Genomic DNA, 13,189 nt, shown 5'->3' with positions numbered 1-13,189 from the left:
GTATTCATATTTATTTCGAATACTTTTAAGAAAGAACAAAACAATAAACAAACGAAATAAACGAAGACGCTACAGTCCCGAAATAGTGAACACACGAACATGAACAACATAACAGGAACAATCACCCACCAAAACACACTACAAAACAGGCTACCTAAATATGGCTCCCAATCGGAGACAATGACAAACACCTGCCTCTGATTGAGAACAATATCAGGCCAAACGAAAACCCCACATAGAAGCACAACACATAGAACCCACCCAACTCACGCCCTGACCAACTAAAACAAAGAAAATACAAAAGAACTAGGGTCAGAACGTGACAATGATCTGAATTGTCTAACAGTACATTTTATATCTTTACACATTTTAATGAAGATAATGGGGAACTATTATATGCTAGCAGATAGTTAAAATCTTTTGTACTTGCTTGTTACTTTCCTGCACAAAGTTTTGTCAGAGAGTGTGTATACGGTGCATTCAGAAAGTATTCAAACCCCTTGACTTTTCCCACATTTTGTTACTTTACAGGCGTATTCTAAAATGTATTAAATTGATTTTTTCCTTAATCAATCTCCACATAATACCCCATAATGACAAAGCTAAAACAGTTTTTTAGAAATGTGTGAAAATGTATTAAAAATAAAAACTGAAATATCACATTTACATAAGTATTCAGAAGCTTTATTAGTACTTGGTTGAAGAACCTTTGGAAGCAATTACAACCTCGAGTCTTCTTGGGTATGTTGCTACAAGCTTGGCACACCTGTATTTGGGGACTTTCTCCCATTCTTCCCTGCAGATCCTTTCAAGCTCTGTCAGGTTGGATGGGCAGCGTTGCTGCACAGCTATTTTCAGGTCTCTCCAGACGTGACGCTTGGCATTCAGGACAAATAATTAAATCTTGGTTTCATCAGACCAGAGAATCTTGTTTCTCATGGTCTAAGAGTCCTTTAGGTGCCTTTTAGCAAACTCCAAGCGGGCTGTCATGTGCCTTTCACAGAGGAGTGGCTTCCGTCTGGCCTCTACCATAAACGCCTGATTGGTGGAATGCTGCAGAGATGGTTGTCCTTCTGAAAGGTTCTCCCATCTCCACAGAGGAACTCTAGAGTTCTGTCAGAGTGACCGGCCAACTCTAGGAAGAGTCTTGGTGGTTCCAAACTTCTTCCATTTAAGAATGACGGCGGCCACTGTGTTCTTGGGGACCTTCAACGCTGCAGACATTTTTTGGTACCATTTCCCAGATCTGTGCCCCAACACAATCCTGTCTCTGAGCTCTACGGACAATTCCTACCAGCTCATGGCTCCTCTGACATGCACCGTCAACTGTGGGACCTTATATAGACAGGTGTGTGCCTTTCCAAATAAGGTCAAATCAATTGAATTTACCACAGGTGTCCAATCAAGTTGTAGAAACATGAGGCCTCCCGGGTGGCGCAGTGGTCTAGGGCACTGCATCGCAGTGCTAACTGCGCCACCAGAGTCTCTGGGTTCGCGCCCAGGCTCTGTCGCAGCCGGCCGCGACCGGGAGGTCCGTGGGGCGACGCACAATTGGCATAGCGTCGTCCGGGGTAGGGAGGGTTTGGCCGGTAGGGATATCCTTGTCTCATCGCGCTCCTGCGACTCCTGTGGCGGGCCGGGCGCAGTGCGCGCCAGCCAAGGGGGCCAGGTACACGGTGTTTCCTCCGACACATTGGTGCGGCTGGCTTCCGGGTTGGAGGCTCGCTGTGTTAAGAAGCAGTACGGCTGGTTGGGTTGTGCTTCGGAGGACGCATGGCTTTCGACCTTCGTCTCTCCCGAGCCCGTACGGGAGTTGTAGCGATGAGACAAGGTAGTAATTACTAGCGATTGGATACCACGAAAATTGGGGAGAAAATGGGATAAAAAAAAATAAAAAAAAAAAGTTGTAGAAACGTCTCATGGAGGGTCAATGGAAACAGGATGCACCTGAGCTGAATTTAGAGTCTCATTGCAAAGGGTCTGAATACTTATGTAAATAAATATTTTCTTTTTCAAAAATTTCTAAAGACCTTTTTCGCTTTGTCATTATGGGGTATTGTGTGTAGATTGATGATACTTTAAAAAATGTAATCAATTTTAGAATAAGGCTGTAACATAACAAAATGTTGAAAAAGTTAAAGGGTCTGAATACTTTCCGAATGCACTGAACGAACTCCTCAAAAACATGTAATTAATCATGGGATTTGCACTGCACAAAGGCAAATGCAGAGAGGACGTTTAAAGCTCAAATGGAATTTGGGAAAAGGTTCAAGTCTCAAATCATCCTTCTTTTTTTTAGCAAGAGAATGGAGGGTGGGAATCGGGAAACAGGAGGCACCTCTAATATTCCAGGAGTTGGTGTAATTGCCTTCACTGTTACTGTACCCTACTAGACACAACACATTTAATCCCAGGGTTGATTACTAGGCCTCAGCCGACATAGAAAGTCTGTCCTGTAACCATATACATCTTTTTTTAGCTGCAAATGGGAAGGTTAGGAGCAGGAAAATGACACCCAGATTATATTTTCAATGCTTTTTCTCTTTCAATATACCTCTGCTAAATTAAATAGCTTCAGTGGATCTGTAAAATTAACTGCCATATCAATGTTCTATTTGGAGAAGTATTTACAGTTTTGAGAGTAATTACGTAATATGGAATTCTGCATTCCAAAAGAAAACCTCCATGCAATGATACTTAACTAGTCTCTTCCATTTTGCAGTAAAACAAATTCAACCAATGCGTTAGTCCGTAATCAGAGAAGAATCTTTCACATTTGAAGCCTTCGTCTGAGCTTTCAAATTACTGTCACAAACTTACCTGTGCACATAAAAAATCTATGAGAGGAGTGCTTGAGGGGAAGGAAGGCACTTTCTAACTGCAACTGGAATAGAGGTGCCTTTCCCTGACAATCACAGCATCACATCGCATTTTCCCCCATGGGCTTGTCAGCGTCTGGTGGCTAAATTACCAGCATTTCTGCTCCTTTAATTCACATGTCTCATGTCAGCTTTGTGCTTCTCTGTGCAATTTTCACCGTTAACAGAATGAGAAAATGGAAGGGAGTGAAAATTGAACACAAGAACGGAAATTTGTCCAGCACATGTCCATCTTTGAGACCTAATACGACAAACAGCTCTGGGTGACTGTAAGGGAAAGTGAATGAAATAGGTCTAAATTGCCTGGTGGCACAGTCAGAGGCTTGATTAGCAGTAGTATTTCCCTTTGTGATGCAGCGATTCAAGAGAGCTGGCTAAGATGTGTAGTACTGGTTGCAACATTCACAAGAAATCAGGTACTTAGACTGAAAGGGAGCATTGCAGAAAAATCATCCATGCTGAGTTGAACCCTGTAGTTCAGTTGTATGCCCTAAAATGAGAAATGTGCTCATGCTGTATATACACCGAGTGTACAACACATTAAGGACACCTGCTCGTTCCATGACATAGACTGAACAGGTGAATTCAGGTGAAAGCTATGATCCCTTATTAATGTCACTTGGTAAATCCACTTCAATCAGTGTAGATGAAGGGGAGTAGACAGGTTAAAGAATCATTTTTAAGCCTTGAGACAATTGAGATATGGATTGTGAATGTGTGCCATTCAGAGCGTGAATGGGCAAGACAACATATTTAAGTACATTTTAACGGGGTATGGTAGAAGGTGCCAGGCACACCAGTTTGAGTGTGTCAAGAATTGCACTGCTGCTGTGTTTTTCACACTCAACAGTTTCCCATGTGTATCAAGAATGGTCTACCACCCAAAGGACATCCAGCCAACTTGACACAACTGTGGGACACATTGGAGTCAACATGGGCCAGCATCCCTGTGTAACGCTTTTGACACCTTGTAGAGTCTATGCCCCAACAAATTGAGGCAGTTCTGAGGGTACTAGGTCTGTGGCAGTCATGAAATTTTGTCAGCCCATGATGGTCAAGCAAATAACTGCCGGTCTCACGTAATTGACCATTAATTAACATAAGCACATTTAGCATCTCCTGGCTTCCACGCATAATCTACAAGCCACTGATGCAGACCTTTGGAACATCTACATTTTAATAAGTCTAATAAATCCATTTAATATAGCCTACACCATCACAATAAGTCCATTATTTCTTTTAGACAAGTCTAAAGAAACATGATATGAAGAAAATGTAGTATATTTCAGAAGAACCGAATAGCATATTCTGAGCTGTTCTTATGTTAGGCCCTGATCTGGCTATGCCATATGGATATGGGCTATACTAGTTAATTTAGCAGACAAGATTTGCTTAGAATTCTGTGGCATTATTTTATATTATTTTATAATATGAACTATTCAATTTAACATAGCTGAATGAAATAGAAAGGATGTTTTCTCCAAACAATTTCTGAGGGAGTGCGCACATGCGGCTATTCTGTGTTGAGTGGTTAACAAAGAAACAGGCCTTGCTATATGCTTAATTTAGAGTTATTTATGCAACTTTAGTTGTGATACAAACATGATGCTGTATGATGCGACTAAGGATGATTTGAAAAAAGTTGCACGAAAGGCATGAGCTCTGCTTTGTTTCTTGCACAGGCTGCACACACTTCATCAGTCTCTCATTCACAATTTGACCACCACTTGATAAAAGCCTCGAATTTCCCGGCGGCATCCCCCTAGAATCCATGCTTTTTACAGCCAGTGGCCATTGTGCCCTTGGGCTGATTACAATAATTATAATTCCCTTCTCCCAGCTGTGTGTTCCAAAGCACCTCTCACTCACATGCCTCTCTCAGATATCGCAATTCTTATTAGCCAATGCCCGTCATGTGATTGGGTTCTTCTCAGAGGCATCTATCTCAGCTCTGAAGAAGGCTACAAGTAAAGACAGATACATCGGGGACTCAACTGCGCACGTCCTTCTTATCGAAATCCGAGGCGCATATTTAAGATGTTATAAGAACTGTCCACATTTACTTTTTGTCAGCCAACAAGACGAGTAGGCTTAACGAACAGAAGAAGCACTAGCCTATGTCAATCTACTATCCCCCATAGTACAAAAGTTGACCTATTCTATTGGTCACCTTGTCCTTCTGTGCGATAAATAAGTTGTAGGATGTGATAGATCCTAAATTAATACAACCACTCGCATCAAATAACCTTTAAAAAGTAATGAGGCTGGGCCTCCCGAGTGGTGCAGCGGTCTAAACCACTGCATTGCAGTGGCATCACTACAGCCAGGGGTTTGATTCCAATCTGTGTCACAACCAGCCGTGACCGGGAGTCCAATATGGCGGCACATAATTGGCCCAGCGTTGTCCGGGTTTGGTCGAGGGGGGTTTACTTGGCTCATCGCGCTCTAGCGACTCCTTGTGGCGGGCTGGGCATCTGCAGGCTGACAACGGTCATCAGTGGAATGGTGTTTCCTCCAACACATTGGTACAGCTGGCTTCCGGATTAAGCGAGCGGGTGTTAAGAAGTGTGGCTTGGCAGGTCATGTTTTGGAGGACGCATGACTCGACCTTCGCCTCTCCCAAGCCCGTTGGGGAGTTGCAGCGATGAGACAAGATCGTATCCAGAGAAAAAGTGGAATTCTTTATTTTTGCAAAAAAAATGTTTACTTTCTTTTAAGCAATGAGGCTGATGCAACAGATCAGAACGTTTATCTTAAAATGTTGAACTATTAGGCTATTTCTTCACATTGTAAGCACAGCAATATACACACGGCCATAGGCTATAAGCATGAATGTTCCAAAATGGAATCAATTAGCGGGAAAACACCATTCTCAAAAGTGACCACAAATGCGATTATTCATGTAATGCTTTATTATAAAAGTGCATTTTTATGGTGAAAATTATCTTCCCCATACTTGAAACTCACACGCCAATTAGGCTCTACACCGGTTGTAAAGCAGATTAATGTGCTTAATTTTAAGAAGTTATTTGGACACTTTAGTTGTGATACAAACCTTATCAAAACATTTAGGCCTATGGGCTAGGCTACATGAGGTGTGGGACTATGATTTGAAAAAAGTTGCAGAAATTAAGCATGCACTGTTTCTTGCTCTATTGCACACAAGCTGGGCATCATTCAAGTGAAATATCATTCACAGGTGATAGGCTAATATTGTTACCCATCAGACTATTCTTGATTTAATATTGTATTTAAATATACTAAATAATATATGTGTGAAATTAGTTTTGATTTAGAATGGACCATTATCATGCACCTGTCTCAGAACGTGGGCAGGGGAAAAAAAATGATGTACTTTTTATGCACTTTTATAGCGAATGGAGGACACTTTTCCCATGGTTCATTTTCATGCCAGCCAGGTAGGCTTTACTCCTGTTGTAAAGCAAAGCAATGTGCTTAATATTAGGAAAGTTGAGAAATAAATATAGTAGGCCTAGCCTATAGAAAGCTGATTGGATCCTCCTCTTTTTAAAAGAGGTCATCAAAACTCTGTTTTCTCACACAATTGCATATCCTATAGAAATGTTGTGCAACATGAGCTCATGAGCTCTCATGAAGTGTTTGATTAGATTTTTGATTACATTTGCTTTGATGTCAGAGTGATTAGAGGGACAAAGTCCTGAGTACCAGGCAGTTAGCAAGTTTGGTAGGCTACTAATGACCATCAGCAGCATCAGAGCTTGGAGAAGCCTAGTTACCGTTACTAAACGGTCAGATGGAATTTGACTGAGGTTATTACTCGTGACTGCCGGTGTGGCGGTAGTACAGTCACCGTAACAGCCCTAGTTGCAACTCAATATTAGGAAGGTATTCTTAATGTTTTTCACATACACAAACCTTTGTCCATGATAATCGATCAGTGGGTGGGCGGATGGATCGTTAAGTACTTTATATTCTCATTGACTTAATAATTGACATGATAGTTGTATTTACCTCCGAGGGTCATCCCAGCTTCAAAACACTTCCTCAGTCGACATGATGGGCAGTTCTTCCGTCTCAGCTTATCGATGGTGCAGTCGTTTCTGCTGGCACACAGGTATTTCTGTTTACCTAACAAAGACAAACAGAGATAAGAATAAGAGAATACAAAATTTTATTTTGAATGAGGAGGAAAGTTACATCATGGTTGTAACATGGTTGTAAGTCATAAATGATTACCACAGAAACCAATGGTTGGAACCGGTTCAGGAAACAGAACCGAAAACCGGAAAATAACAAAAAAAAATTGAGGAACAGAACCTGAACCAAAAACGAAAGTGATCTATACTGTTCCGGAACTGTTATTTTAAAAGCATGGGAACCGGTTAATAACGTTATTTTACGTTCCGGGCATTTATTTCCAGTCCCACAACAAAGCGCCTATGCAAAGCCCTCACTCTGTCGCTCAGGAAGTTATTCCAGCATCTGCCTGCCACCTGGAAATCTTTTACAGTGTGTGTGTGTGTGTGTATGTGTGTGTGTGTGTGTGTGTGTGTGTGTGTGTGTGTGTGTGTGTGTGTGTGTGTGTGTGTGTGTGTGTGTGTGTGTGTGTGTGTGTGTGCGTGCGTGCGTGCTACCTGCCCCTCCCCCTATGAAGCATAGGTTACTGTAGCCTATTGACAACGTTACAAGCGTAATTCCCGAAATTAGATGTTTAATTAGAGAAGACTGGATTGACTTTTTCAATGCTAGGTAATGATACTAACAAAAAGGTAAGACGTACTTTTTTTACACTGATTTGTGAAGTAATTTAATGTAGAGCTAAATGTTTAAAAATATATATATTTCAGAGGCATGAAAAGGAATGGAAATCAATAATAATATTGGTACTTTTTGGGGGTTCGAATCGGTTCAGAACTTTATTTTGCTGGTCGGAACAGTGGAAAAAAAATATTTTTCTGTTCGAAACGATTGGAAATTAATTTGGGTTCCAACCCCTGACCGGAACAGTCATAGGTTTTGTCATGTCCAGTGTGGTGATCATAAAAAGCAGGAGCTTGGACTATAAAAGCTCTTTCGTTGAAGAGTCAATTGATATGCTCTTTGAGTAGCACATTGAATAAATCAAATCTGTAATTTTACAGGGCATGGTTTGTTGGCATTTATGGGGCTTCCGCTCACATTTCAATAGTGAAAGGAAAATACTGAACCAAACAAATTAATACCTAGAGTAGGAGTTGGAAGGCAGAATTTATAGATGGTGTTTTCTGTTATTTTCATTACAGATTATGGTCAATTAAAGAGAAAATATATTGCATCTGAAACAGTGTGACATCAAAATCATTTTGAAATAGTAATTAACCTGTTGGTTAATTACTGAGTGGTTGTTTTGGACCCGGTACTTCAGTCCACCCAGTCTGTCTTACAAAAAAATACAAAACATAACTTGAAAGCTCTGATTGCTTAGGGCATTTAGCCATTTTGGCACAGTGACTCACTACCCAAACCAGACGTAACTTGTTTTAAGTGGTCAAAATACGTCCTAATACTATGTAGTGGACAAACTCGAAATCAGACAGGAAATATATTTACATTAATGGATAGTAAGAGACTTCAGCTTTCTCCTCATATGTACTTTACATAATTCCTGTAAGATGCAAAATGAAGGCATGACAAGTAGCACAAGCCCTGTGTTCCTATGGGAATTTGTACATGTATAGAGCGCCACCATTAGGTAAAAGATCTGGGGGAAAAATGTATCATTTAAAAAAAATCACTTTATCCATTTAACTGTAATTGGTGACATATTTTATTTAAAACCTGGATATTCAAATGTGTTATGTCCCAATTGTCCCCACTGGGGGACAAAAACGAAAAAAACATATTTCAGGGGGTTTTGGCCTGTTGTATCTCGGTCTTACTTTTCTAACAGTACTAAGCATGTGTTCGTAGGAGTTATAGTTTTTCGAAACCAAAATGTAGTATTCAATATTATGCATCGTTTAGAAAATGCCAGCAGAGGGCATCAGTTTAAGAGGTTTTAATGAGATCTAATTGTCAGTAAAGGCCTGATTAGCTTGCCTTGGTAGCTCGTAATGTTTGTGTTAACCTCGTCCCCAGGCTATTGCGCACCGCACATATAAGTCTTGGTTATCAACAATTAAAAGTTGTCCTTAGTGGGAGTGACCATAGAATTCTATATTCGTCATGTTTAATTTTAGCGAATCACACAACTGCGCGGTGTGGCTCCGTAAACAGAGGTACACAAGACACGTACGGGAAGGGTTAGGGGGGAGATGTTGTTGGAGATGATTGATTGGTGATTAAGCCGATTAAGCCAATGCTATTAGACGGGTTGGCTGACAACGTCGGAAGCCGTGCTTTGTGGCCAGAAGCTGTGCTTTGTTAAGATTCTGAATGGTCAGATAGCTAGCAACAAGAAGCTGCCATGTGAGGAATCATAGGTGGCTCGTTTCAGATAGTTTTATCTTGTTCTTGATACCATGTCTTGTTTTGAGGTGTTTTGACCGATTTCATGTCAATGCTAATATGGCAAAAATTCACTAGCTATTTAACCAATAACTTTAACGATGTATTTGAGAGAAAACCAGTGCTCATTGTGCAAATGTATTGATGTTGTCACGACTTCCGCCGAAGTCGGTCCCTCTCCTTGTTCGGGCGGCGTTCGGCGGTCGATGTCACCGGCCTTCTAGCCACCGCCGAACCACTTTTAATTTTCCATTTGTTCTGTCTTTGTCTTATCACAACTGGCTTCACTCAACCAATTACTTGTTTATTATTTAACCCTCTGTTCCCCCTGTTCCCCTGTGTTTGTGAGTGATTGTTTATTGTAATTCGGTCCGTGTTTGTGGGCTATTATTGTTGCCTTGTATATTTGTATTTTTTGAGTAAAGTACTTTATTACTCACATCTGCTGTCCTGCGCCTGACTCCCTACACCAGCTACACATAGGACCGCTAAAGATGTTTTCAATAATCATTTGGAAACTATATACGGAACAAAAATATGAATGCAATATGCAACAATTTCAAATAGTTAAGGTTCATATAAGGAAATCAGTCAATAGAAATAAATTAATTAGGCCCTCATCTATGGATTTCACATGACTTGGAATACAGATATGCATCTGTTGGTCACAGATACCTTAAAAAAATGTAGATAGATATAAGACTCTAGCTTCAGTGATTTTTGCAATTCGTTCCAGTCATTGGCAGCAGAGAACTGGAAGGAAAGGCGGCCAAAGGAAGTGTTGGCTTTGGGGATGACCAGTGAAATATACCTGCTGTAGCGCGTGCTACGGGTGGGTGTTGCTATGGTGACCAGTGAGCTGAGATCATCTCCTTCGCAATTGATAAGGCTGTTGATTATGGCCTGTGGAATCATGTACCACTCCTCCTCAATGGCTGTGCGAAGTTACTGGATATTGGCGGGAATTGGAACACGCTGTTGTACACATCAATCCAGAGCATCCCAAACATGCTCAATGTGTGACATGTCTGGTGAACTGGGACATTTTCAGCTTCCAGGAATTGTGTATAGATCATTGTGACATGGGGCTGTGCATTATCATGCTGAAACATGAGGTGATGGTGGCGGATGAATGGCATGACAATGGGCCTCAGGATCTTGTCACAGTATCTCTGCGATTTCAAATTGCCATCGACAATTTGCCATCGTTGTGGTCTGCGATGCCATACACACACGACGCCAAACACGTGGTCTGCAGTTGTGAGGCCGGTTGGACGTACTGCCATTTCTAAAACAACATTGGAGGAGGCTTACATTAGAGAAATTAACATTTAATTATCTGGCAACAGCTCTGGTGGACATTCCTGCAGTCAGCATGCCAACTGCACACAGTGGCATTGTGTTGTGTTGTGTGACCAAACATTTTAGAGTGGCCTTTTATTGTCCCCAGAACAAGGTGCCCCTGTGTAATGATTAGGGTTGCAAAGGGTCGGGAGCTTTTTTGCATTTTTCTGAAATTTTCATGGGAAAATTTGGGGGCATTTTGGTTGAATTCATCAAAAAAGTTAGCTTATAACAGTGAACCTTTTTTGTGGGATACACATAAGGCAATTCTAGGTCTTTAAATCAAATCAAATTTTATTTGTCACATACACATGGTTAGCAGATGTTAATGCGAGTGTAGCGAAATACTTGTGCTTCTAGTTCCGACCATGCAGTACTATCTAACACGTAATCTAACCTAACAATTTCACAACAACTACCTTATACACACAAGTGTAAAGGAATGAATAAGAATATGTACATAAAAATATATGAATGAGCGATGGCCGAACGGCATAGGCAAGATGCAGCAGATGGTATAGAGTACAGTATATACATATGAGATGAGTAATGTAGGGTATGTAGAGATGAGTCAGTATGTTGGCAGCAGCCACTCAATGTTAGTGATGGCTGTTTAACAGTCTGATGGCCTTGAGATAGAGACTGAAAAACAGCTTCTCTGTCCCCGCTTTGATGCACCTGTACTGACCTCGCCTTCTGGATGATAGCGGGGTGAACAGGCAGTGGCTCAGGTGGTTGTTGTCCTTGGTGATCTTTTTGGCCTTCCTGTGACACCGGGTGGTGTAGGTGTCCTGGAGGGCAGGTAGTTTTCCCCCGGTGATGTGTTGTGCAGACCTCACTACCCTCTGGAGAGCCTTACGGTTGTGGGTGGAGCAGTTGCTGTACCAGGCGGTCATACAGCCCGACAGGATGCTCTCGATTGTGCATCTGTAAAAGTTTGTGAGTGTTTTTGGTAAGAAGCCAAATTTCTTCAGCCTCTAGAGGTTGAAGAGGCGCTGCTGCGCCTTCTTCACAACGCTGTCTGTGTGGGTGGACCATTTCAGTTTGTCCGTGATGTGTACGCCAAGGAACTTAAAAACTTTCCACCTTCTCCACTACTGTCCCGTCGATGTGGATAGGGGGCTGCTCCCTCTGCTGTTTCCTGAAGTCCACTATCATCTCCTTTGTTTTGTTGATATTGAGTGTGAGGTTCTTTTCCTGACACCACACTCTGAGGGCCCTTACCTCCTCCCTGTAGGCCGTCTCGTCATTGTTGGTAATCAAGCCTACCACTGTAGTGTCGTCTGCAAAGTTGATGATTGAATTGGAGGCGTGCATGGCCACGCAGTCATGGGTGAACAGGGAGTACAGGAGAGGGCTGAGAACACACCCTTGTGGGGCCCCAGTGTTGAGGATCAGCGGGATGGAGATGTTGTTACCTACCCTCACCACCTGGGGGCGGCCCGTAAGGAAGTCCAGGACCGAGTTGCACAGGGCGGGGGGTGAAGACCCAGGGTCTCGAGCTTAATGACAAGTTTGGAGGGTGCTATGGTTTTAAATGCTGAGCTGTAGTCGATGAACAGCATTCTTACATAGGTATTCCTCTTGTCCAGATGGGTTAGGGCAGTGTGCAGTGTGACTGCGATTGTGATTGTGTCGTTTGTGGACCTATTGGGGCGGTTAGCAAATTGGAGTGGGTCTAGGGTGTCAGGTAGGGTGGAGGTGATATGGTCCTTGACTAGTCTCTCAAAGCACTTCACGATGACGGAACTGAGTGATACGGGGCGATAGTCATTTAGCTCAGTTACCTTCGCTTTCTTGGGAACAGGAACAATGGTGGCCCTCTTGAAGCATGTGGGAACAGCAGACTGGGATAAGGATTGATTGAATATGTCCGTAAACACACCAGCCAGCTGGTCTGCGCATGCTCTGAGGACACGGCTGGGGATGCCGTCTGGGCCGGCAGCCTTGCGAGGGTTAACACGTTTATGTTTTACTCACGTTGGCTGCAGTGAAGGAGAGCCCGCAGGTTTTGGTAGCGGGCCGTGTTAGTGGCACTGTGTTGTCCTCAAAGCGAGCAAGGAAGTTGTTTAGTTTGTCTGGGAGCAAGACATCATGGTCCGCGACGTGGCTGGTTTTCCTTTTGTAGTCCGTGATTGACTGTAGACCCTGCCACATACCTCTCGTGTCTGAGCAATTGAGTTGCGACTCTACTTTGTCTCTACACTGATGCTTAGCTTGTTTGATTGCCTTGCGGAGGGAATAGCTGCACTGTTTGTTTTCGGTCATGTTTCCGGTCACCTTGCCCTGATTAAAAGCAGTGGTTCTCGCTTTCAGTTTTGCGCAAATGCTGCAATCAATCCACGGTTTATGGTTGGGGAATGTTTTAATAGACGCTGTGGGTACAACATCACTGATGCACTTGCTAATAAACTCACTCACCGAATCAACGTATTCATCAATTTTATTGTCCGACGCTATGCGGAACATATCCCAGTCCACATGATCGAAGCAATCTT

The 13,189-nt window shown here is 42.4% G+C and overlaps 1 protein-coding gene across 2 annotated transcripts in view; it reads right to left on the bottom strand.

Moving 5' to 3' along the window:
* The window catches only part of LOC129868611 (androgen receptor-like), a 63,603-nt gene that overhangs the window by 32,859 nt on the left and 17,555 nt on the right, over window positions 1–13,189 (bottom strand). For both annotated transcript variants that reach the window (XM_055942732.1, XM_055942733.1), the window contains exon 3: window positions 6,873–6,989. In XM_055942732.1, the coding sequence (XP_055798707.1) occupies window positions 6,873–6,989 (117 nt within the window). The remainder of the gene's footprint in view (window positions 1–6,872; window positions 6,990–13,189) is intronic.

This window comes from Salvelinus fontinalis, chromosome 13, assembly GCF_029448725.1.
Source record: "Salvelinus fontinalis isolate EN_2023a chromosome 13, ASM2944872v1, whole genome shotgun sequence".
NCBI lineage: Eukaryota > Metazoa > Chordata > Actinopteri > Salmoniformes > Salmonidae > Salvelinus > Salvelinus fontinalis.
The sequence above is the reverse complement of the archived record's forward strand: the minus strand, read 5'-3'. Positions and strand labels throughout refer to the sequence as shown.